Genomic DNA, 23,927 nt, shown 5'->3' on the forward strand with positions numbered 1-23,927 from the left:
CTCTTCTGGACTCATAGCCCAACCCTGACCAACCCTGTTCCCCCGGGTCCTGTAAGGTTTGCCTCTCAGTTCCTGCTCTCTGTGAACCTCATCCCTTCCTCCTGCAGATCACTCGGCAACAGTACCAGAATGGGCTGCTGGCCTCACGCATGGAGAACTGCCCTCAGTTTCCCCTGGATGGCTGCACCATCTGCACGGAGAACTTGGCCGGGAAGGCTGAGCTGCCTGTGGTAGATGAGACCACGACTCTTCTCAACGAGCGCAACTCTTTGCTGCACAGAGCTTCCCATGAGAGTGCCATCTGACAGGAGGGCCCGGGGCCCCCCGCCAGCCCCGCGGGGGTCTCCCCAGTGGGCCCACATGAAGATAGGGAGCCTGTTAGGCCAGGAGGGGTGCAGATAGCCTGTCTAACTGAGCAGCCAGATGGCCCCCAGAGTGTGGGGGTTTTAGCCTCCGACAGGGACCTCTGAACAACTCTGAGGTAGCGGCTGCCCAGTTCTAGACTGGCAGGGCAGTGGGCCAGCTACCATGAGCAAGGCTGTTTTTTACTGAGAGAATTTCTGAACTAGGCTCACTGCTCCTCTTTTTAAATATTGTTTGGGGAAAGGAATGGGGAAGGGAAGACAGGGTTAAGGAACTTTATTTAAAACAATTTTTTTTTCCCCATAAAAACTTTAATTAAAAGGGGTAGGGTTTCTCACCCCAGGAAGCAATAGCCATAATCTGCTCCCAGCCGTGACCTTCTGGCTTATGTCCCTGACTCAGGGAGCCCACTCTTCCTCCTCTTCCTCCTCTCCCTCCTCCTCCTCCTCCAGAGATGGGATCCTAGAGGCCCACTGGAGGAAGGTTTTCTCTCGGGAGGAAGATAGTTCCTTCCAGGAAACAAAGAACCAAATAGCGCTGAGAACAACTGCCTGGACACATGCACTGAGGCTTGTCTGACGTTGCCGAGGCCGAAGGATTCTGGGTAACTGTGATGAGGGACATGGTACTCCCAGCTACAGAGAGGAGCACACCTACTCCTGTCAATCGCTGGATCCTGGAGTTTCCTAGAACTCTGCTGATGGGCTCTTCTGGTGAGTTGGGCTAGGCTGAGGATTCTCACCCCTGTCTCCACTGGTTTGACTCAGAGCAGGGTCTCACACCTTGAAGATCACTTACCCCTGCTCCCCAGGCCCTGCCCTTACTTTTACCAAAGGTTTCCCCCTAGGTGGAAGAGCATCTGTCTACATTACGGGTGACTTGTCTGAGATACTCCTTTCCATTCCAGGAGAGAATCTGGTCATGGGCATCTGTGTTGTTAGCAATTAATCCATCCCCCTTCCCACCCCACAATGTAAGTCAAGTGTTAGTCACTGACCTATGAAGCCCTTCTTTCCAGACTCCCTGCTTCTCATCCCAAAACCCCTCTGCCTCTTGGGGATTGAGGACAACAGGACACATAGGAAGCCAACCTAAGGTTCTTCATGCCCTTTCCTGTGTGGCTGAGGCTTACCCAACCCTGTTCACACGTACAAAACCCAGGAAAGGAAGTTTCTTCCTAAAAGGCACACAGCTGGCAGCCCTGTTGCCCCATCTTTGTAATCCTAGCCTGAGTTGTCATCTTGGCCTTGGCTCAAGCTGGTGGTACTGGAACCCGAGAGCTCCGTCCCCACATGGAGTTCTGCCCAGGCGGTTTTTCCTTGGGGCTGAATTAGGCCTTGCTGCGGGGCTCCAGGCTTGCCACTGTTGGGGAGGCTGTGGGACCAAGGTCCATGTTGGCCCTTTCATCAGGTGAAACAGGTGCCCAGGGCCTAAGATCAGGCGAGGGAGACTCGCAAGCCTTCCACCTAAGTAGTATTTATTGACCCTTTCTTCAGTCAGTGACTTCTGTCACCCCAAGTACTCTATTCTTCAAGCGCCTGGAGAATCCTAACTCTTGGGACCAGGAAATGTACCAAATATACTTGCCTGGCCAGTTTAAAGTCTTCCCCAGTCACAGAATTTATTCGTAAAAGTCTGGAGAGAAAGTGGGAACACCCATGGGTTCTCAGTCATGAGAAAAATAGACACTAGACCTTTATTCCCTGTTGGGGGAAACCCCTCAGTTTTCCACAGGAGCAGCTTGCTTTCTGAGTCTGCACGGGAGCTTGCAAAGCTGTGTTCCTGAGAGACCTGAGTGCCAGGTGGAGCAGACCGTATTGGCCTGAACCAAGTGAGTGTGTGTGAAGTAAAAGGAGCAGGTGCACACACTTCCACAGCTACCTCTTTGCACACACAGTTACTACCAACAGATGGTCCCTCCTCCCCCTCCCTTTTCCCATTTATAATCACTTCTTGCAGAGGGTCATAATTATTTCCAAATATTACTGGTCCGATGACTTCCTCCTCCCAGTGCAATTTTTCACTTCCTATTCCAACCTCTGGTTCCTGGGCTGAGCCATACCCTGGAACTGGCCCGCCCCTGCATGTCTTCCCATGTAAGGGAGACCTTCGCAAATGGCCTCCAAATGGGTAGGCAAGTCATAGCCACCGTAGCAAATAACTCCTATTTATTTTGCATAAGATTTTAATTTGTATATTTTTGTGATTTATTTTGGCATTGTTATGAGTTTGACTCTCGGGGAGTTTTGTTGTATGACTCTTGTGTCTTTTGTCACAAGACAATGATAATATTTGCTAAACAATATATGGAATTTATTTTTGATTGGTAATAAAAAATGAAATATGAAATCTTGGTGAGTCTATAACTTGCCTCTTTGAGTTCTGTCAGTATTCGGTACCTGTCATAAAGATAGTGGCTGTGGTTGGCTGTCACCTATGACAGGGTAAGGGGCAAGTATTCTGGCACTGTTTAATAGTAAAAAGGAAAGCAGAAATGAAATTTACAAAATATGTGTAATCAAGGCTATTGTCACAGGAGCTAGAGAGTGCCAGCTGCTGTTAGATGTACAGGGCAAATGTGCTCAACTGCAACAATGAGGGGTATTGTCTCTGCCTACGGGTACTGGAGGGGGCAGTCAGCATGGGCAAGTCGCCCCTTCTCTCTCCCCTGAGGGCCCAAGGAGAAAGCTTTATCCAAAAGTATGATCACATTGTTTCATAACATGCAGTCGCCTTTTTGTCCTTGCCCATGAAGTTGGTGGAGGACTCAAAGTTGGAGAGCTCATCCCCTGAAGAACCCACCTGAGAGTCGCCTCACCGCATCCACTCTTGAGGTTTCTGCTGGGTAGACTTGTGCAGCGCCCATAGGTGCTGTGGCTGTGGTAATCGAGTGTGCTGAGGCCAGAGGCTCAAGCAAGCCAGGCTTAACAGAGCAGACAAATGTGGGGAATATTTAAAGGGGAGAGAAAAGGACATTCCAGATAAAATAGCAGATGCAAAAGCTTGTGTATAGGGGGACACGAGAATAAATTTCATCTGACCATATGTTCCACACATGTTTAAGTCCCTGCTACATGCCAGGTGCCACCAACAACTCAATGAGTTTGGTGAGGAAGAGTCCCTGAGGGAGATAGTCACACCAGAACCTTCTGATCTCCTGTGTCCCCCACGTGGAACTCTTCTCCCAGGTCTTTGTGAGGCTCACCTCCTCACTTCATCTAAGTTTCCATTCAAATGCCACCTCCTTGGAGAAGACTTCCCTGGTCACCCCATCTAAAACAGCATGGCCCCAGTCCCTCTGTCCATTTCCTCATCTTGCTTCGTTTTGCTCCATAGCATTTACTGCCAGACAGTAAAATGAGGATTTATGTGTGGTCTGTTATTCCCACACTAGAACCTAAGTTCCAGGAGGGCAGGGTCTTTCTCGTTCCCACATGGTACCAGCACTAGAATGGTACCTGGTACACTGTAGGCACTCAATGCAGGAAATACTTGTTGAATGAATGAATGAATGGGTCTTACAAGAAGGTAAGTATTGGATGCTGTTGGGGAAGAGCACATAGCTCCCATAACCTTGACCCAATCTAGTCAAGAGATGGTAGAGGAAGACCGGCTGGAGTAAATGACACTTGCAGACTTGAGAAATAAGCAGGAATTTAGCAGTGAAGTCACATTAGTTATGAGTTTGAAACTCAAGAATAAGTATTTAGATAAGACATGGAAATGTTTTGAACCAAATGAGCAGTAAGGAAAATGGCCTGGAGAGGATCAATGAGAGACCTGAAGGTCAAGTGGCATGTGTCTCCATTGATGCAGTGACTACCCAGGGGATGGGGGCAAAGAATGGTACAGAGCCAGCAAAGAAAGCTGGTGAAGTACTCTTGCGGCCTCTGTTAACAGAAAATCACTCCTTGAGCATCTTTGCCCTACTGGATTCTTTTTGTCTTTGGGTATACACAATTTAAGTGAACATTTGTGTTTTCCAAGTGCAATCCAATTGTCCTACCCAAAGGTTTTCTCCAAAAAATGAATTATAGGTTGTTTTCCAAGGGAGCCTGAGACCAAATCCATAGCGAGTTTTTCCTCTTTCCTGTGGGACTGTTCTTTGCTAGTTAACTTTTTACCTGACTTTCATTTTAAGCAGGTCATCCATTCTGTTTCAAGGTCAGCATTGTCTCTGGACTTGAAGACAGAAGTGCTAACTAAAGGAGCTGAATCTATAAATTTTTTCTTCAGAGGATGCATGCTGATCCAGTGGAAAGGCTCAGTAGTGTCATTATTGCTTCTGCTGGTGCCTTATTCTGTAATCTGCAAGTGAGGCATATAGCACCATCCAGATAATAAAAACTAGAAACATGGAGACCATGGTTTGCATAGTTGGGATAGTCACAGCACTGAGATTATGATGTTGAAGAGACATTATTACCACCCTTGAAGAGTTTTTCACACAGCGTTTTTTTCTTTTGGTCTTTCACACATGGATTTGTTCATTTTTGCACATTGCCTTCCACACTTAACTGTGTGCCACAGTACCTATACTTATTCTTTTCATGACATAGCAAATGTGTTTCTGTAGAATCCTTATAAAGATTTTAAATGACATTCACCCTTTTCAAAGTCTACTTTTGTTACTAGGAAATTTGAAAATACATAAAAATGTAAAGAAAACACAAAACACAATCTGGCCACCTGTAGAAAAGCCCCGTTCCCAGTTTATTTCCTTTCAATCAAAGAGCATACATAATGGGTGAAAAACATTCCATACTGTCAATGAACCATTCTGTCTTTTAAATAACTCTCTTCTTGAATAGTTCTTCTTGTTCCTGAGTAAATATTTTCCCAAGGATAATCTGCTAGAAGTGGAGTGACCAGGTAACTGATTTTTGACAAAGCTGCCCTCTGTTAGCGTGGGTGGGATGGTGACCAGGATATCAGGCAGGTCGTGTTGGAATCCAGCATCCATGCTAAGTCATGCTTCACTTTTCTACTGTAAAAGTAGATGTGGGAATCCAAAGAGGTAGTGATTTCGTTTGTTTACACAATTACCATCATTCTCCCTAGCAGGAATGCAAGTTCCTTGAAGGCAAAGGGCTGTCTCAACGTCCCCAGACCTATATATAGCACAGTCGGGCGCAATCAACTTGAAGAAACTTGAGCTTCCCAACGTCCAGTCCTCTTTCAGCTCTCCTTGCCCCTAGGTCAGTGGTTCCCGGGCCCTTTCCTCATAAATGGCACATCTGTCACATACTGAAATTCTGCCTGCCAGCCGCTCCGCTCCGCGCCCCGAGTCAGGGACTTCCCAAAGCACAAGTCCGGTCTCCCGGCGCGCCGGCACTGCCTGTGGGAACGAGACGCCCAGCTCGCCACTCCGCGCCAGCCGGCGCTGGCCACCCCTCGCCCTAGGATTCACGGCTGAACCCCGCGGGGCTGAGAGCCCCACGCCCCCGGCCCGCCCCAGGATCGCGCCGCCGCTTGTTTACTCCCCGGCGCAGCCTAGTCCGACCCTGGGACCCGCCCTCGCCCACCGCCTATTGGCGGAGGAGGTGCCAAGGCTAGCGACGATTGGTCCGGAGGAGGCGGAGGGGTAGGCTGCGCGGGAGGCCGAGAGGGGGCAGCAGGCGATGGCGGCGGCGGCGGCGGGTCGGCTAGGCTGGTTGCTCGCCGCGCTCTGCCTGGGCAACGCCGCCGGAGAGGCGGCGTCGGGCCCGCGAGTGTTGGGTGTCTGTCTGGAAGAAGACGGAGCCGCGGACGCGGGGTGGGCGCGCGGAGGAGAGGTCCGGGACGCGTCGGAGGCCACCTTCCGCCTGCGCGTCTTCGGCTCGGGTTTGGCCAACAGCTCCTGGTCCTGGGTGGCCCCCGAGGGGGCGGGCTGCCCCGAGGGCGGGCCGGCCGCGGCGTCCGAGGAGGCGGCGGCCCCCACGGGCGAGTGGCGCGCGCTGCTGCGCCTGCGCGCCGAGGCCGCGCGCCCGCACTCGGCGCTGCTGGCAGTGCGCGGGGAGCCGGATGGCTCGGCGGCCCAGGAGACGGCGGCCCCCACGGGCGAGTGGAGCGCGCTGCTGCGCCTGCGCGCCGAGGCTGTGCGCGTGGAGCCGGGCGGCGCGGCAGCTGAGGAGGCGGCGCCGCCCTGGGCGCTGGGCCTAGGGGCGGCGGGGCTGCTGGCTCTAGCGGCGCTGGCGCGGGGCCTGCAACTGAGTGCGCTGGCGCTGGCGCCCGCCGAGGTGCAGGTGCTGCGCGAGAGCGGCTCGGAGGCCGAGCGTGCGGCGGCGCGGCGCCTGGAGCCCACACGGCGCTGGGCCGGCTGCGCCCTGGGCGCGTTGTTGCTGCTGGCCAGCCTGGCGCAGACGGCGCTGGCGGTGCTGCTGTACCGCGCGGCCGGCCAGCGTGCGGTGCCCGCCGTGCTAGGCAGCGCGGGGCTCGTGTTCCTGGTGGGCGAGGTGGTGCCGGCCGCCGTGAGCGGGCGCTGGGCGTTGGCACTGGCGCCGCGCGCGCTGCTCCTCAGCCGCCTGGCCGTGCTCCTGACCCTGCCGGTGGCGCTGCCCGTGGGCCAGTTGCTGGAGCTGGCGGCGCGGCCCGGGAGGCTGCGCGAGCGCGTGCTGGAACTGGCGCGCGGGGGCGGCGACCCTTACAGCGATCTCAGCAAAGGCGTGCTGCGCTGTCGGACCGTAGAGGACGTGCTTACTCCGCTCGAGGACTGCTTCATGCTGGACGCCAGCGCCGTGCTGGACTTCGGCGTCCTGGCCAGCATCATGCAGAGCGGCTATACGCGCATCCCGGTGTACGAGGAGGAGCGCTCCAACATCGTGGACATGCTCTATCTCAAGGACTTGGCCTTCGTGGACCCCGAAGACTGCACACCACTCAGCACCATCACCCGCTTTTACAACCATCCACTCCACTTCGTCTTCAACGACACCAAGCTGGACGCTGTCCTGGAGGAGTTCAAACGAGGTAACGTGGGGATATCGGGGAGGGGACACGAATGCCAGAGCCCTCTGCTGGAAAAAGTGGGGGTTTATGGAAGTCTCAACGAAAGGGTCCCATCTTTATGGAGGGCAGTGAGACCTCCGAGTGCCCTTTTAGATGATGCCCTTGCAGCTGTCAGTGGCCTTTTGAAATATCATTTAAAAGCTGACTTTTAGAGCGGTATAGACAGCAAAATCCCCTCTTTCCTTGTAGGCCTAATTTGGGGAGCTATGTCCACTTGGTTCTAACCCACCAGCTTTTTTTGTCAGTGTCGTTTTTGTGAGTTTTGGCTTTGTAATAGGTCTAAATTCTTAAATAGAAACTAAAAGAATAAAAGAGTATAGTCTCAAGTTACCTGGACGCTGTTATTTGTACACATAATATCAAGTTAGTTTGGTCTGTGATGTTTCCATGGATCATTGTTAAGGCCACTGATGAGCTGTTGCTTTGCTGATAACAGAAGGAATGATTCCTAATTTCCTGCAGATGTGAAAGAAACTTCCGCTTTGATTTCACCAGAAACAACTTTATGGATGCTGATTTAGTCTCCCCTTTGTCTGTCTAGTCTTTTTTGTTTGTTTTAACTTCCCCTTTTCTCATGCTGAGTAAGGTCTCTCTGGGTCTCCCTTAACTCCACATTTTCACCCTCTCTTTTCACCTTGGTTTATCTGAACAACTCTAAGGTTGCTAGTAAAAACTGAGACCCACCCTCCCAAGGGTGTGAAGGTGTGGGTTCCTTTCTAGTCGTCTCCATTGGCAGGCTTGGGTGTGTTCCCCAGAGCTTGGCTGCTCTTTGTCCACTGGCCATGCTTCTCACACCTGCACTCCTGCAGGATAAGCATGGGGGACACCCAGGGCTGTGGATGGGCTTGACCCTAAAGGCTGCATAATGTGAGGCAGGGTCTTTACCAGAGAGCGGAGGCTCCTGATCTGCTTGGCAGCTGTGAAGTCTCCTGGCCCCAGGCCGCATGGGTGTTGAATAGTTGGGCAGTTACTGTCATTACTGTACCTTAGGTTTGTGTGGGAGACTTTGCTCCACAGCTCTGACTGCTTTGCTTGAGAATTTCTTGGTTGCTCTTGGCTGTTTCCCCAAAAAGTGGCTATGCAGCCCCTCTCTGAGTACTCTTCTCTGGGCCACTGTAGTCTCCCAGGCAGTGGAAGTTCTTGTGGCCTGGTGGCCAGCACTTCAGGTCCTGGAGTCCATAGAGGAAGGTTCCATCATGCCCCTGCCACCTCCCAGCTTGAGACCCTGGGAAGGCTGGACTTGATCTTTTTTTTTTTTTTTTTTTTTTTTTTAATTTTTTCTTGCCCTTACTATTTAGTTTTTATTGTAATTTTTTTTTAACGTTTATTTATTTTTGAGACAGAGAGAGACAGAGCATGAACGGGGGAGGGGCAGAGAGAGAGGGAGACACAGAATCCGAAACAGGCTCCAGGCTCTGAGCCATCGGCCCAGAGCCCGACACGGGGCTCGAACTCATGGACCGTGAGATCGTGACCTGAGCTGAAGTCGGACGCTTAACCGACTGAGCCACCCAGACGCCCCTGGACTTGATCTTTGGGTGCTGACTTTGAGCAGAGCACTGACTGGTGTGGAGACCAATGAGTGGGGGTCCAGCTAAGAAATGCTGGAAGGCTGAACAAGGGTGTACAGTGGGCCTGGAGAGGAGGTCCAAGAGGGTATTCAGAGGTGGAATTGAGAGGGCTTTGTGGTTCGCTGAAGAGCTGTGGAGAGGGAGGACCTGAGGGTGAGGCTTGGGGTTTCTGGCTTGGGGGTGGTATTAGCCTTCTCTGAAGCAGAGCACTTACAGAGAAGGGGATCATTGTGGTGGTGGGGGGGGTGGCACAGACGAATTTGTTCTGAACACTGGAATTTGGGATTTGTCTGTGCAGTGTCCCAAGAGGCAGGCTATACCAGTTGATGAGAAATAGGAGGTAAAGACCCAAGCAGGAGATAAAGATCTGGTTGTTGTTATAGCAGTGGTCCCTCAGTCAAGCCACAGGAATGGTGCAAAAGGCCTGACCCCCTGAGGGCACAAGCATAAAAGGGATGGAGGGTAGCAGAGGAGAGGCTGCTGAGGAGAGCCAGAGGTTTAAACGTCCTAGAAGCTAAGGGAAGAGACCACTTACCAAGGGAAGGCGAATGATTCAGGAGAGGCCAGCGTCATGTCATTTGGATCCAGCAACCAGGATACCCTTGACCTTTGAGAGAGCAGATTTGGTGCTATGGTGTGGGGTGATGGAACGTGACAGTTGAAGTAGATGGACCTTCCATGAGGTATGGCTACAAAGAGGAAGCCAGAGAGCAGTGGTTGGGAGAGAACTGACAGGGGAGAAGGCCTTAGCTCTTTGGTTTTAAGATGGGCGAGTTGGGTGGCTTTGGGTTTAAATGTTGATAGGAAGGAACCGGTGGGGAGAGAATGCCCACAGTTTGGGCTGCTCCTCTTCTGGGGTGGTGGACTCGGAGCAGCTCTGGGGAACCTGAAGATTGAACGGAAAGCTCTTCAGTCCTCCTTGCCTTCCTCCTCCTGTGGCAGGTGAGGGGCATTCTCGGGGCAGGTTGGCTATATCTTTCCTCTGACATTGGGCAGGCTTCTCTGCTTCTCTTTGCAGTGCAGTCCTTTGGTAGATACCTATTTTTCCTCATTAAAGTCCTTTGTAGCCTTACCCCTTTCTTCATTCTGTTTATGAACAAAGGGCATATTGCAGCCTTTATGGCGCCTGAGGTTTTAGAAATCGATTCCCTTCCCATCTCTCTGCCAAGTGGGTGAGGTGGTGGTGCCCTCTGAATTTCCTGAAGCTGGAGTCCTTGGCATCTTGGCAGCTACCATTCCGGGCCCTGTTCCTTTCATTCCTTCAGAGCATTGTCTGTTTTGGAACTTTATAGTCTGGGAGAGGCACCTTCTCTGGTGAGGTGCCCCTTAGTGTGCAGACTTGAGATGACACCGATTATTTTGTGCAAACATTACCAGGAAGTGTGAATACTTCGGAGTTGTGGTAAATAACATGTGTTTTTTTAGAGCTTTTAATCCTGTCATCTTTGTCAACTCCCTAATGAAAACATTCAAGGACATTCAACCAAAGGAGGAATTAGGATGCGTGAGCTTTTCAGAGTCTCTGCTTTAAATGAACTGAGTTCTGGTGCTCGCTTCGGCAGCACATATACTAAATGAACTGAGTTCTGGTTCATTGTCAGAGGCCAGAGGATCCCCACGATTCTGAAAAGAGTCAGAGCTGTTGTGAAGAATGTTATCCTGGCCCTTTTCTCCTAGGACATGTTCCCACGGTTGCTTTAAAAAATAAAGGAAGGTTGGGCGCCTGGGTGGCTCAGTCAGTTCAGCTCAGGTCATGATGATCATGGTCTGTGAGTTCGAGCCCCGCATCAGGCTCTGTGCTGACAGCTCAGAGCCTGGAGCCTGTTTCAGATTCTGTGTGTGTGTGTGTGTGTGTGTGTGTGTGTGTGTGTGTGTGTGTGTGTGTCTCTCTCTCTCTCTCTCTCTCTACCCCTCCCCTGCTCACACTCTGTCTGTCTCTCAAAAACAAATCAACAAATAATATATTAAAAGGTAAAGGAAGGCAAAGGAATTTAAACTCCAACTGCATTTTACAAATATTCTAGAAATTAGACATTATGGAAGAGTCCTCTAGCATCCATATAATTGAGTACATTTGAGCTTGCTAACTGGAATTAAAACTCCCAAGAGCCTTTGCAGGGCTTTCTGGTTGATGTTGGTAAGATGCACCATCTGCCCCCTTGTCTGTGGCTCCGTAGAACTTGCTTGGGGAGAGCCTGTAGGTAGCCGTCCTGGGGTCTGTGTTAGTGTTTCCAGTCAGCCAGCCAGGGGCCTGTATATTTTCAGGACATTTTTATCCTATCAGATGAGAAATAAACTTTAATCCCTCCAGCTGCTTGTTCTGTGTGTACCCCTACTGCTTTTTCATGGTTGCCTTCTGGACCCCTTGGACATTCTGTCTAGAGAGAGATAAATCACATGGCCATTGTGTTAGGGGATCTTTCAAGGGCTCTGCTTTCATCTGTTTGATATTGAGTGATTCCATGTGGCAGGCCACTGAGAAACTTGTGCCTGTTTTACAGAAGTTGGAAAGTGGGGCACCTGGGTGGTTCAGTTGGTTAAGCATCCGGCTCTTGATTTCGACTCAGGTCATGATCCCAGGGTTGTGGGATTGAGCCCCACATCATGCTTAGCATGGAGCCTGCTTAAGAGTCTCTCTCTCCCTCTGTCACTTTCTCCATTCGCACATGGCATTCCTCTCTCTCAAAACAAAAACAAAAACAAAAACGTTTGTGGGCACCTGGGTGGCTCATTCATTAAGCATCTGACTTCAGCTCAGGACACGATCTCTCTGCTCTGCTCAAAGTTTGAGCCCCACATCAGGCTCTGTGCTGACAGCCCAGAGCCTGGAGCCTGCTTCGGATTCTGTGTCTCCCTTTCTCTGCCCCTCTCCCGCTCATGGTCTGCCTGTCTTTCTCGTTTTCAAAAATAAATAAACATTAAAAAAAAATTAAAAAAAACTGTTTGAAAGCAAGGGAGAAGTTAGTCCATTCTAAAGGTAACCTGCCAAAGCGACTGGCATTCTGGAAGAATGGAGCTGAAATGAGTTCTCTGTCTTAGATGGTCACCTAGAACCTGGGCTCTGGTTCCCAGAATCTGACCAAAATTGTATGTTGAGCTTTGGTGTTTCCCCATGAGGGCTGTCTTACAAGGGCCTTGCCTTGGCCCTTGTAGAAATGATGTCTGTCTGCCAGTGTGAACCATTCCCAGCACAGATACCCAGTGCTGGGAAGCATCTAGAAATGCTGAGTTCCTCATTCAATGCTTCTGTCTCAGCAGGAAAGAGCAGGTAGTTCTAGGCAACCCCTGGCCTTTTCCTCCTGGAAGCGGGAAAGATGGTATAGTCATTTCTGCCTTTAATTTTTGTCTGAGGATGTTAGAGCATCCTAGAAAACAATACTTTTCTTTAGAAGGGCTCCTGTGCTCGAGAGAGTACCTTGGCCACGTGTAACTCACCCAGAGGGGAGGATTTCCTAAGATTTGGGTTTTTTGTTCTCTTCAGTGAAAGTCAGTTGAGTGTGGTGGTCAAGAGAACAGATTCAGGAGCCAACTGCCTGGGTTCAAATCCCATGTTTTTTGTTTTGGGGGGTTTTTTAATTTTTTTTTTTTTTTTTTTTTGAGAGAGTGCACACAGACATAAGCAGGGGAGGGGCAGAGAGAGAGGGGAACAGAAGATCTGAAGCAGGCTCCGTGCTGACAGCAGAGAGCCTGATGTGGGGTTCACACTCACGAACTGTGAGATCATGACCTGAGCTGAAGTCAGATGCTTAACCGACTGAGTCACCCAGGTGCCCCATCAAATCCAGGTTTTGCACTTGGGTGAGTCACTGAACCTTTTCTTGGTCTCAGTTTTCTCTGCAAATTGTAAATGGGAATAATGTTCTGTTCCTTCATAGAGTTGTTGAAGGATTTGTAAGTTAATAACTGAATAAAGCCCTTAGTGGCCAGCACACAGTAGGCACGAAATGCCGCAATCCTTCACGTCTCAGGTGCACATTTTTTTGTTTCAACTTCTCTGCAATCAGGATGTATCTCACAATTGAGGACATCTTAGATTTGATGAAATATAGTTAAGTGTTTTCTTTTTATTCTTTTAGAGCCTCATTCCTTTCTTGATGACCTGGCCAGTGGTCTAATAATAATAGCTTTTGGTTGACTGGACATTTTGTTCAATCTAAAGTTGGAGCAGAGGTCTTCTGTACCTGACACTGGGGGGTGGGGCATGGATGCTGAAAGAATGAGGCAGTGTGTGCCAGACAGAGTTCCAGAGAGTGTGTTTCTGAACTCTGTTCACTACACTGTAATTAAACCCAAGGTATGTAAAGTATTATTCACACAAAGAAGTGAACTTGACTTTTTTCTTTACTGAAAGATTCTTTTTTTTTTTAAACTGAGAGATTTTTGAAGCAAATACTCCCTTACGTGGATCCAGGCTAGCTTTTACCTTAAGTTTTTTTTATCAGTAACAAAGGCTGAGGTGAGTTTCTCTTAGTTCTGTATCCTAGTCCTGCACAACCCCTTCTGCAGCCCCTGCCCACATGTGGTTCTCAAGTTCTTGAAAGGTAGTTGGTCTGAACTGAGGTGTGCTGGAAGTGCCTAACACACACCAGACTTCAAAGACAGTGCAAAAAAGGAAAATATGTTTCAATCTTTAAAAAATTTTTATTAAAAAAAATTTATGTATTTGAGGGAGAGAGAGAGATAGCAGGTGAGGGGCGGGGTGGGGGGGGATCCCAAGCAGGTTCTGTGCTGTCAGTGCAGAGCCCAATGTGGAGCTCTGTCCCACGAACCAGGAGATCATGACCTGAGCTGAAATTGAGAGTCAAAAGCTTAACCAATTGAGCCTCCGGGCACCCCTAATTTATTTAAATTTTTAATTATTATTTTTTTTTTTTTTTAAGATTTTATTTTTAAGTAATCTCTGTACCAACTTGGGATTCAAACTCACAACCCAGAACTTGAGAGGCACATGCTCCACTGACTAAGCCAGCCAGGGGTCCCTGTTTTGATGTTTTTATATTGATTGAATGTTGAAATATTTTGGCTATATTGAGTTAATAATATGTTGTCAATTAATTTCACCTGTGGTTTTTTGTTTTGTTTTGGTTTTTGTTTTTTAATGTGGCTACTCAGAAATTTACAATGACCTGGGTAGCTTGCATTTTTTTTCTTTTGGACAGGTATAAAGTTTCGTAGATAAAAAAAAGTAGATTCTTGAAGTTTTCTCAATATTCCCCAGCACTCTGAGGCTTGAGCTTTTTCAAGCTTACATTTCTTTATCAAAGAAAGAAACAGAAAGCTAATCTGAAGAAGAGGAAGGTGAACAGTTCCAGGCTGCTGCTCTTCCTCCCACACAGTTGGGGCTCTGACTGGCTGATTACCATTTACCATCTTCTCCCTGGATAACTTTCATAGACCTTGGCTTCTGGAAATAAAGGACAGCTTTCCGAATTGGGAAAACTTCCCTAGGAGAGTCACTGGGTGGCCCCTCTCTGCTCTGCCATTTAGATTGTCCCAGAGGTGGGGCGCCTGGGTGGCGCAGTCGGTTAAGTGTCCGACTTCAGCCAGGTCACGATCTCGCGGTCCGTGAGTTCGAGCCCCGTGTCGGGCTCTGGGCTGATGGCTCGGAGCCTGGAGCCTGTTTCCGATTCTGTGTCTCCCTCTCTCTCTGCTCCTCCCCCGTTCATGCTCTGTCTCTCTCTGTCCCAAAAATAAATAAATGTTAAAAAAAAAAAAAAAAAAAAATTTTAGATTGTCCCAGAGGAGGCTGTGCTTCTGGAGTTGGTGCCCTTGTGTGTGCAACCCTGTTGCGCCTGTCTTAGTCTGATGCATCCTTGTCTATGCCACGTTCATTTAGACCAGAGGTTGACTCTGCTCTGCCACTGCCTGGGTGGCCTTGTGTGGGTGAACATAGTGTCTGAGATCTAGGTTCCTCCAATGTAAAGTGAGTCCCACCTTGTGCCTGGCACCTTGCAGGAAAAACATCAACTTCTGTCCCTTTAGTGAGCTTGTCACAGGTGGGAGTAAGCAAAACGGGAGGCCCCTGGCAAGCTGTAATCTGAGTGTCCCCTCCCCCAGGGAAGTCCCACCTGGCCATCGTGCAGAGGGTGAACAACGAGGGTGAAGGTGACCCCTTCTACGAGGTGCTGGGCCTGGTCACCCTGGAGGACGTCATTGAGGAGATCATCAAGTCTGAGATCCTGGATGAGTCTGAGGATTACCGTGAGTCTTGACTACTGGTAGTGTTCCATCTCAACTTTTAAGCCTACTGAGACGTATTGTGTGTATCAGAGGACAATAGGTCTCCGTGTTGCTGAAAATGAGGCTGGATCTCCAGTCAGAGCTGTTACCTAGCCAGCTCACAGCTGCATTGTTTGGTTTCTCCAGCACAGAGGGGACACTCTGCCCTTTATGGGCCTTTCCCAGTCTCCTGTTTGCCTTGGCCCTTACTTTCTCATGTTCTTTTGTACAGTATAGAAACGTTTCCTCCAAGTATCCCATTCTTTACTGCTAAGAGGGTCTTTCCAAAACAGAAGATTCTGGGGCCTGTCTTAGAAGTGTCTGCCTCTTGGGATGATGGCTGAGATCTGTAGGGTAGACACAGAACCCATGCTCGATGGCTGAGGTCTCACATGCACACTTGGGACACTGAACACCCCACCCCTGTTTGTTATCAGGTGAATCACTTTGCCCCCAAATGCATCTGTCCCCCAAATGCAGACTCTGTAGTTTGGTGCCTCAGGTTGCCATAGGTGTGCAGACATCAGGTTAGCTGCTGCTGTTTAGCACCAGTTATCTGCAAACACGTGCTTTCTGGTGAGGGGTCTCTTAATGACCAAGAATGTCTATTATTTTTACAAGTGGTCTTGCTGTCATACCAGTATTCTCTCCCAACTCTGAGGAGAAGAGCAGTCACTTTCCATACTCCCTCGGGATATAGCAGGAATATGGGTTGCTGCCCCCTCCCATCCCCAAGAACTTCCAGGCCTTGGCTTGGTTGTGTTGATTGGAGGGCTACTGATGGCTCAGCAGGCCTTCTTGCCATTGTAGGAGATGCCACAGTGAGGAAGAAGCCTGCTTCTCTGAGTGCCCCTCTCAGGCGGAAAGAGGAATTCTCCTTGTTCAAGGTGTCTGACGATGAATATAAAGTGAAAATCTCGCCTCAGCTGCTCTTGGCCACCCAGCGCTTCCTGTCCCGAGGTGAGGGTGAAGGGTGGGCCTTGTCTTTGCTCTCTTGCTCCCCGTCCAGTGGGTCAGGAGACCTCCAGGCGGACACCAAGTGTCCCCTCATTGCCAGTAAGGACAGTGCCCAGAACTTATGCTTCTCTCTGTAGCCCTGTCAGCATCTCAGGGCACCTGAGTGGCAGCTCCTGTCTGCCAGGTGGCTGAGAGCTGGGGCCAGGCTGGTGCCACCTCTGGCAAGCCACAGCAGCGGGTGGGTGTGTGCCTGCCCAGTTCTCTTGTATTGGGGAGGTGACTTGGCTCATGTGGGGCAGCAGGAGTCGGGTGTGGCTGTGCAGGCCACTTTGGGCCTGGTGGACACTGTCCCTTTTTTCCACCACGGGGCAGAGGTGGATGTATTCAGCCCCCTGCGAATCTCCGAGAAGGTCCTGCTGCACCTGCTGAAGCATCCCAGCGTCAACCAGGAAGTGAGGTTTGACGAGAGCAACCGTCTGGCTGCCCACCATTACCTGTACCAGCGCAGCCAGCCGGTGGATTATTTCATTCTCATCCTGCAGGTAACTGGGAGCCCAGACTGGGGCCTCCCACTTGCTCAGAAACTAGGGAAGGGTCTGAGAAGAGGGAGGATCATCCAGATACACACCCCCTGAATAACTGGGGTTGCTGCTTTCTCCTTGTGCTCTCTTCCGGCAGGAAAGGTAATCTGTCCGCATCTGTTTCTTTCCCTACTCCTCCTTCCTCCCTTTCCCTACACCTCCCAGGGCAGGGTTGAGGTGGAGATCGGGAAAGAGGGCCTGAAGTTTGAGAATGGGGCCTTCACCTACTATGGAGTATCTGCCCTGACAGCACCGTCCTCAGGTAAGTCACAGCCCTCTGGGAGTGGAACGCTGGGTTCAGCTGCTGGGCTGGGCAGAGTCTGACCTGCCTGGCTGCTTGCTGGGGGAAAGGTTCTGGCCTCCCTTTCTTCCAGGTGTTCCTGTGTGTGTGTGTCTGTGTTTCAATGTTCATTTGAGAGAGTACACACACGTGCACACTCGCAAGCAAGCGGGGGGAGGGGCAGAGAGAGGGAGAGAGAGAATCCCAAGATGATCTCTGAGCTGTCAGCTCAGAGTCTGACTTGGGGCTCAATCTCATGAGCTGTGAGATCACGATCTGAGCTGAAATCAAGGGTCGGACACTTAATGGACTGAAGCACCCAGTTGCCCCGTCCTGTCAGACATTCCTCTTTGGGACAGGCTGGCTTTTCTCATCTCTGTGCTGCGTCAAGGGAATGGGCAGCATTTCTTTGGGGCTCATCTTTGTTGCTCGCTCCTACCCCTGCTAGCCTTTCCTAGGAGGAATTGTGCTTGCCATCCTTCTCTATGTTCTAGCTATCTGTGGGGTGGATGTTAGAGACTGCATTTGTCCCCACCGGAGATGTCACTGTTTGTTTCTTCTGATAGTTCACCAGTCCCCAGTGTCCTCGCTCCAGTCCATCCGCCATGACCTGCAGTCTGAGCCAACCGATGGTGGCCGCTTGTCTGCGTACTGTCCTGACTACACCGTGCGGGCCCTCTCCGACCTACAGTTCATTAAGGTGACTGGGCTGCTCATGGGTACTGGCTTTTAATCAGCTTTGTGTCCCCAAGGGGCTGAACCAGCTGGTCACAAATTTGTATGGATTAAAAGTAGATTCTAGTTGAGTCAACCTGAGAGTTCACACACAGAGCTCGACCTTGCTCTGAAGGACAGACGGCCTTGGCCCCTGGAGGCCTGATTGCTGACAGTCTAGTCCCGTCACTGGGACTGCACCCAGTTTCCTTTTGAGATCTTAAAAACACTGCTTGATTGCTCCCCTCTTCCCTTGGCTTGCTTAAAGTTCTTCATTTTTCTTGGTCCTGCTGAGTGTGACTCTCCCACCTAGTTCTGGTGCTTGTGGGCAGGAGGGAGAGGTGTGATCTTTCATACCTCACTTTCTCCATCTGGCTTCACGAGTCGCACCTGCGTGGTAATGCTTCCTGTCTTCTAGGTCACGCGGCTGCAGTACCTCAATGCACTCCTGGCTACTCGAGCCCAGAACCTGCCACAGTCCCCGGAGAGCGCAGACCTCCAGGTCATCCCAGGCAGCCAGATCAGGCTCCTCGGTGACAAGACAGCCACAGCAGCAGGTGAGCCCCTCATGGCCACATCCCACCGTGTGTCAGCCCAGAGGGAGTTCATGTCCTGTGCCATCCTTGCTGTTCGCACACACAGACTCACTCTCTCTGCCCTCACTCTGCCTTGCGTTCTTCTTTCCTTGTCCCCTTTTTTGCCCATCCTCTCCTCTTTCTCTTTTCACTGGTTTTAAAGCTTGGATGACATTGTGCTGTAGACCAGCTGGCATTGAAAGTATGTTAAGTTAGCATTTTCTCTGGAGGGCTTGTTAGGATGGATTGACTTAATTAGAGAATAGTTGCTAAGTGGGAATAAGGTCAAGCTCAGACACTCTTGGTCATTTAGGATTAGAGTTAGGTCACCTGAAAAATGAAGATCTAGGTCACCAGTGGGCCTGGCTCAGAAGGTGGCTGGTCGACACCATCCCAGAAACCAAGAAGGGTACTTGTTGAGACATTCAGTCAGGTGAAGCTAATATTTAAGGCGTGCCCTTCCCATCCAGGGTTCCACTTTGAGCAGGAGTATCATGTTGGAAGAAATAGACTTTGTAGTGTGGGGTGGGTTGTGGGATGGCAAACCACGCCTTCAAGAGCATAAGAAGGGAAAATAAAAAGCCTATGGAGAGAGGCCTTTGGGTAGGAGTGGTAAAAAGTCAGGGAACTTATTTTCCTTACTACTCAAGAAAGTACTTTTATTCTGATTGAGCTCCTGAGTTGGGGTTAGAGATACACTCCAAGGCTGAGTGGTGCTGGAGGAGTGGGTGGGGCTTCCACAGAGGCCACCGGCTGCCCTGGGCACTCTGCATTGGGGACACTGAACTCATTTGAACGCTTACTCTGCCTGACACTGTACTAGGAGCTTTCCTTGTCCTAACTCATCCAAGAAAACTTCCCAGCCATTTTCAGAGGTGGTAGTGGTAAGGTGCATTTTACAGATGAAGAGTCAGAAGCAGAGAGAGACCTAGGCACTCTGGCTTGGAACCTGTGCCTGCCCTTGGCCTTGGTGTCTCATAGGGAACAGCTCTGGTTACTTAAACCCACACTGGGGAACACGAATATGTTTTTATGGTAGAAAGATACTTTCTGAGAGGTGACACGTAGGTGCAAGGGACAGAAAGCCCCACCCTGGGCCACGTTAGCGGCTCAGCCCGAGTGCTTCATCTCTGTGTTGGTAAAAGGGGGCCCCAGCTTGAGGTGTGCTGCCCAAACCCTGGATCTGGGCATTTGAGCCTTTTCTCCGTGAACGTGCACTGAGAGGTGGTGTTCTGCCTTTTAGGACTGATCACAGGTCTGTATTTACTGTGATATTCTGTTGTTTTGTGAGATGCCACTTGTATAGAGATTCACACCATCTCATTAGACTTGGGTCTCAAAAGCCAGTATGTTGTTCTTTCAAAATGTGAGCATTGGTCTTGGTTTTCTCAGCCTGAACTCTGTGTCTCCATCTGCTACTCAGACTGCACATGTTCTTTTCAAGGTGTAGACCTAAATCTAAGAAGGATGGTTTTTCCTTCATTTCCTTTTTTATTATACATGCAGTGTTTTACCATCCTTTTTTGGCTTCAGCTGTTCATTGGGCAGTCCTGTAAGGGACTACAGATATCCCCGAAAGTTTGCTTGGCGCTGCTTTGCTTTTACGAAGTATCTACGTCCGTGCCTGTTTTCACTAACTGAAAGAAATGCGAAGAGGACTTTTGCTTCATGAAATGGTGGTTGCATCTTCGCTCTCTGCCATTCTGGCTTACAGAAGGTTCCATAGCAACACTCTACTTTGGGAAAGCAGGGAAACCTGTAATTTACAGTGGCTCTTTGGGTCATTTTCCTCTGTGTAATGGATTAGCATCCCCTGTTCTGTTGCCATGATGTTGCTTCTCCCTTAAGTGCGCCCTGACATTTGTCCCTAGCGGGGCTTGCCTGCTGTGCTTGTGCTCCTGCCTTGGCTCCCAAAGTTCTTGCTGCAGTCTCTCTGGTGGGTGGCACTCTGCTGCCCAGGAGAGCTTAGTGTCGCTGCACACATGGAGGTGTTGCTGGGGACATTGCTTAAATAGTGTAGGTCAGAACTATCCCCTGATTGACTTTGGCACTAGATTTCCTGGCAGACAAATGCCTTTATTGAGATGCTTGGAAGGCACAATCATTTTTAACTGCCTACAGCAGGGGTCGGCAAACTGGCCAGCTGCCGGTTCTTGTAAATAAAGTCCTATTGGACCCGACCTGCTGGTTTATGGGTTGTATATGGCTGCCTTTAGCTACAACAGCTGAGTTGAATTGTTGCCACGGGAACCATATGACCTGCAAGCCCTAAAAATATTGGCCCTTTACAGAAAGTTTCCTGACCCCTGGCCTGCCATTTCAAACTCGGGGTAACTACTACGCAACGACCATTCACAGAGCTGATTTCCAAGGGAGAGTCCACTCCAGATGCTGCGCTTCCTGCTCCCTCTGGTTCTGAGGCTCAGGCAGCGTGTTTGCACGCCGCCACCCAGGCCCCCCACCCCGCCCAGCGCATCTGTGACAGGCCCTGCCGGCGCAGCTGCATAGCTGGTTTCCTCTTGTCTCTCTCCCCTCTGCTCTCTCTAGCCTTCCCCGTAGACCTTTCCCTCTTTGGCACATTTGGAAACTGCAGTTGATAATTGAGTGTGGACTAGTGAGCATTTTTTGTTTTCAGAAAACACCCAAGGTAAATATCTTCCCTTTCACTTTCTCTTTGCTTTCCTTCCCCAGCCCTCTAGCTGCTGGGAGGAGCCCTGGAAACCGCTCCCACTCCCACCCCTGCCTGGGAGGTGTTTCTCTTGGGGGGTGGGAGGGTGAGTGGGCCCTTCCTGTCCCTTGTTCCTACTTTTCATTTTTCTGGAAGACAGGAGGGGTCATGAAATACTCAGCACTGGAAACTAAACCTTCCTTCCAGTGCAGGTGTTTTATTGTCCAGGATGGGCTCCTCTCGTCCAGCATTTATGGCCTTGGCCTCCCGTGAGCAAAACCCCCCTGCCCTGCTTTCCTGCCTCTCAGTGATGCATCCCCTCCTCCCAGTGGTTTTCTCTTGTGATGTGGAGTTAGCCTATTTTCCTAACTCGTCACTCCCAGCTCTGCCTTGATACTGAGGTGTCCTGAGGCTCCTCTGTCTTACCCACCCCTTCTTGTCCTGAAGACAATTTTAACACTTGGTTTTGATAAGGCCTGCTCCCTTTACTGATTTTGATATTAATTTTCCTTTCCCTCTCTCCTCTAGGGCCCAACCACAGCAGACCTGGCCTCCCAGCGGAGGAGAGCCCTGGGCGGAACCCAGGGGTTTAACTGCTTGCCAGGCAGCCCCAGGTGTGGGCAATGGACAAGCACGTGGGGAACTGGAGAGCCGAGGAGTAGCTTCCCGTCAGCCTGTCCCCATCCCCTCCAGGCCACGTTTTAGATGGCCCTTATAGATGTCGGTCCTGGGCTGTTCTCAGAACCAGACCTCAGTGCCAGGAGCCTTCAGCAGGTCCTGCCCTCCTTTAGGAAATGGGGGTTAGCTGGGGCGCAGCCCTCCAGGCCTGCTTCTGAAGGGAATGGAAAGAACACTGTCATCTCCGGTCCCCAGGACCCAGCCTTCTCCCTGTGACAGTGCAGTATATTTATACCTCTTTGGGCCAAGCCATGATGTGAGTGCACGATTACTGCCTTTATGTGGCCGTGACCTGTACTCACTTTGCTTTTAATTTGCCAACTTTCTGCTGCCGGCAGCACTTTTTGAGCAAACCAAGAGCACTAGTTTTGGCTGGGGGTTCACATCCATGACCTTGGCCACAGTGAACTATTTGGCTTCCCTTACAATGCCATGTTTCAAAGCACATGCCCCTGCCTGTTGCGTGTGCCAAACCTAGAAGAAGCACGATGACCCACAAGTATGTCCCACTGTCCTGCTCCCTCCTGTGGAGGTTGCTTCTCTGAGCCCTGAGCTCAGAGCCCTGAGCAAGCAAGCTGGCCCCCAGTGGCACTGAGGAGTCCTGCTCTTTCTGCTTCTCAGCCTGTCTTGCTTAGTTGCCACTAACAGTATTTGTCTTTTTCTGTGTTTTAAGAAGAGGTCATACATGGGAGGAAGGGGTCTGCTGCACCTAATCCTTTCTTAGTTGCTGGATCCCAGGGAGATTAACCAACTGCTAGACCTGTTTTTGTACCTTCTTCCTAGGCCTCTGTGGAGAGCTGTATGGCTGTAATTTGCAGGGAGAACAGCAAGGGGGAGGAGGGAAGGTTGGTTATACACCAGGCAGATCCTCATCCCCTTTCTTAAAAAAAAAAGAACAGGACATCAGGTTTTTTTATACCCCTGAAACATTTCAGCTCTCTGCTTTTTTGCTATTCTTAGCTACAGGGTTTTAGAGAATTGGGAATAAGAAGGCATTTGTCTTTTTCTTCTGGTTTACCCACATTTACCTTCCACAGTTCTTCAACGGTGTAGAAACTGGGGCATCATAGAGACCTAGGATCTCAGATTGGATAGGGAGGGAGGAGGATTTCTGGAACTTTTCTCAAAGGAATTTGAATCCCTTATCTGGGACTAGTGGGAATGAAAGCCAAAGAACATTGGCATGCTCACTTAGAAACTGTTCTCAAGGAAGTCTAAGAGCAAACCCAGGTGGGAAACAGATACTTAGACATCATCTGTCTCCAGAACAATGGTTCTTAACTTTGGCTGCACATTAGAATCACCTGGCAAATGAAAAATACGGGATACCTGGGGCCCACCTTCCAGGGAGCCTGATTTAATTGGTCTGGGTATCAGGATTTTTTTTTTTTTTTTGGAACAATTTTAATTTTTTTGTTTGTTTTTAAAGTAAGCTCCATACCCAGTGTGGGGCTTGAGCTCCCAACCTTGAGATCAAGAGTTGCATGCTCTACTGACTGAGCTAGCCAGGTGCCCCTGAAATAATTTTAGATTCCCAGAAGAGTTCCATATACCCTTTCCCTTAATGTTAATATCTTACATAACCTTGGTACATCTATCAGAACTAAGAAAAAATTAACATTGGTACAAAACTGTTAACTAAATTACAGACTTTACTTGGATTCTATCAGTTTTTCCAATAATGTCCTTTTTCTGTTGCAGGATCCAATCCAGGATACCAAGTTGCATTTAGAGTTATTGCTTACTTTTTTTCTAACTTTTTATTTTGAAACCATTACAGATTCATAGGAAGTTGCAAAGCTAGAGGTACCCTTCACCCAGTTTTCCATAATGGTTACTTCTTACATAGTTATAATACAGTATCAAAACCCAGAAGCTGACACTAGCACAATGTGGGTGTATAGTTCTCTGTCACAAGTAGATTTGTGTAACCGCCACTTCAGCCTAGATAGAGCTACCCCATCACCATGAGGATCTCCCTCCCGGCACCCTCTGAGAGTCACACCCACCCCCTTGGCCTCCATCCCTAATCCCTGGCAACCACTGTTCTAAGATTTTGTCATTTCAAGAATGTTGTGTGAGATCATATAGTATGTAACCATTTGGGATTGGCTTTTTTCACTCAGCATAATACTCCAGAGATACATCCAGGTTGTTGTGTGTGTCAGTAGTTCATTCCTTTTGATTACTGCATTGTATTCCTTGATATACTCCTTGTCCCGTTGAAGGACATCTGGGTGGTTTCCAGTTTTTGGCTATTCCGAATAAAGCTGCTATGAACATTCATTACAAGTTTTTGTGTAAACATTGGTTTTCTGAGGTAAATGTCCAGTA

At 49.8% G+C, this 23,927-nt stretch overlaps 2 protein-coding genes across 7 annotated transcripts in view; both read left to right on the forward strand.

Annotated features, from left to right (window-relative positions):
- CNNM4 (cyclin and CBS domain divalent metal cation transport mediator 4) overlaps positions 1 to 2,712 on the forward strand; it is a 40,299-nt gene extending 37,587 nt beyond the window's left edge. For 2 of the 3 annotated variants that reach the window (XM_025932764.2, XM_086701247.1), the window contains one exon: positions 108 to 2,712. In XM_025932764.2, coding sequence (XP_025788549.2) covers positions 108 to 305 — 198 coding nt within the window. In that variant the 3' untranslated portion in view covers positions 306 to 2,712. The remainder of the gene's footprint in view (positions 1 to 107) is intronic. The other variant, XR_015249265.1, reaches the window with a different exon arrangement.
- Positions 2,713 to 5,937: 3,225 nt separating this feature from the next.
- Positions 5,938 to 23,879, forward strand: CNNM3 (cyclin and CBS domain divalent metal cation transport mediator 3). 4 transcript variants are annotated; one of them, XR_015249266.1, is made up of 9 exons: positions 5,938 to 7,311; positions 14,979 to 15,122; positions 15,951 to 16,100; positions 16,470 to 16,639; positions 16,844 to 16,940; positions 17,525 to 17,658; positions 18,091 to 18,229; positions 20,795 to 20,894; positions 21,444 to 23,879. XR_015249266.1 is itself a non-coding variant. In XM_086701252.1 (8 exons), exons 1-8 carry the CDS (start codon positions 5,985 to 5,987, stop codon positions 21,506 to 21,508), a joined length of 2,226 nt encoding a protein of 741 aa, XP_086557378.1. In that variant the 5' UTR covers positions 5,938 to 5,984; the 3' UTR covers positions 21,509 to 23,879. The 4 variants fall into 4 exon arrangements, 3 of the variants coding, with proteins under 3 accessions (XP_086557378.1, XP_086557379.1, XP_086557377.1); XM_086701252.1 differs by lacking the exon at positions 20,795 to 20,894; XM_086701253.1 differs by lacking the exon at positions 21,444 to 23,879 and having other exon boundaries at positions 20,795 to 21,437.
- The last annotated feature ends 48 nt before the right edge of the window (positions 23,880 to 23,927 follow it).

This window comes from Puma concolor, chromosome A3 (genome assembly GCF_028749965.1).
Source record: "Puma concolor isolate L17-30 chromosome A3, mPumCon1.1.hap2, whole genome shotgun sequence".
Taxonomy (NCBI): Eukaryota; Metazoa; Chordata; class Mammalia; order Carnivora; family Felidae; genus Puma; species Puma concolor.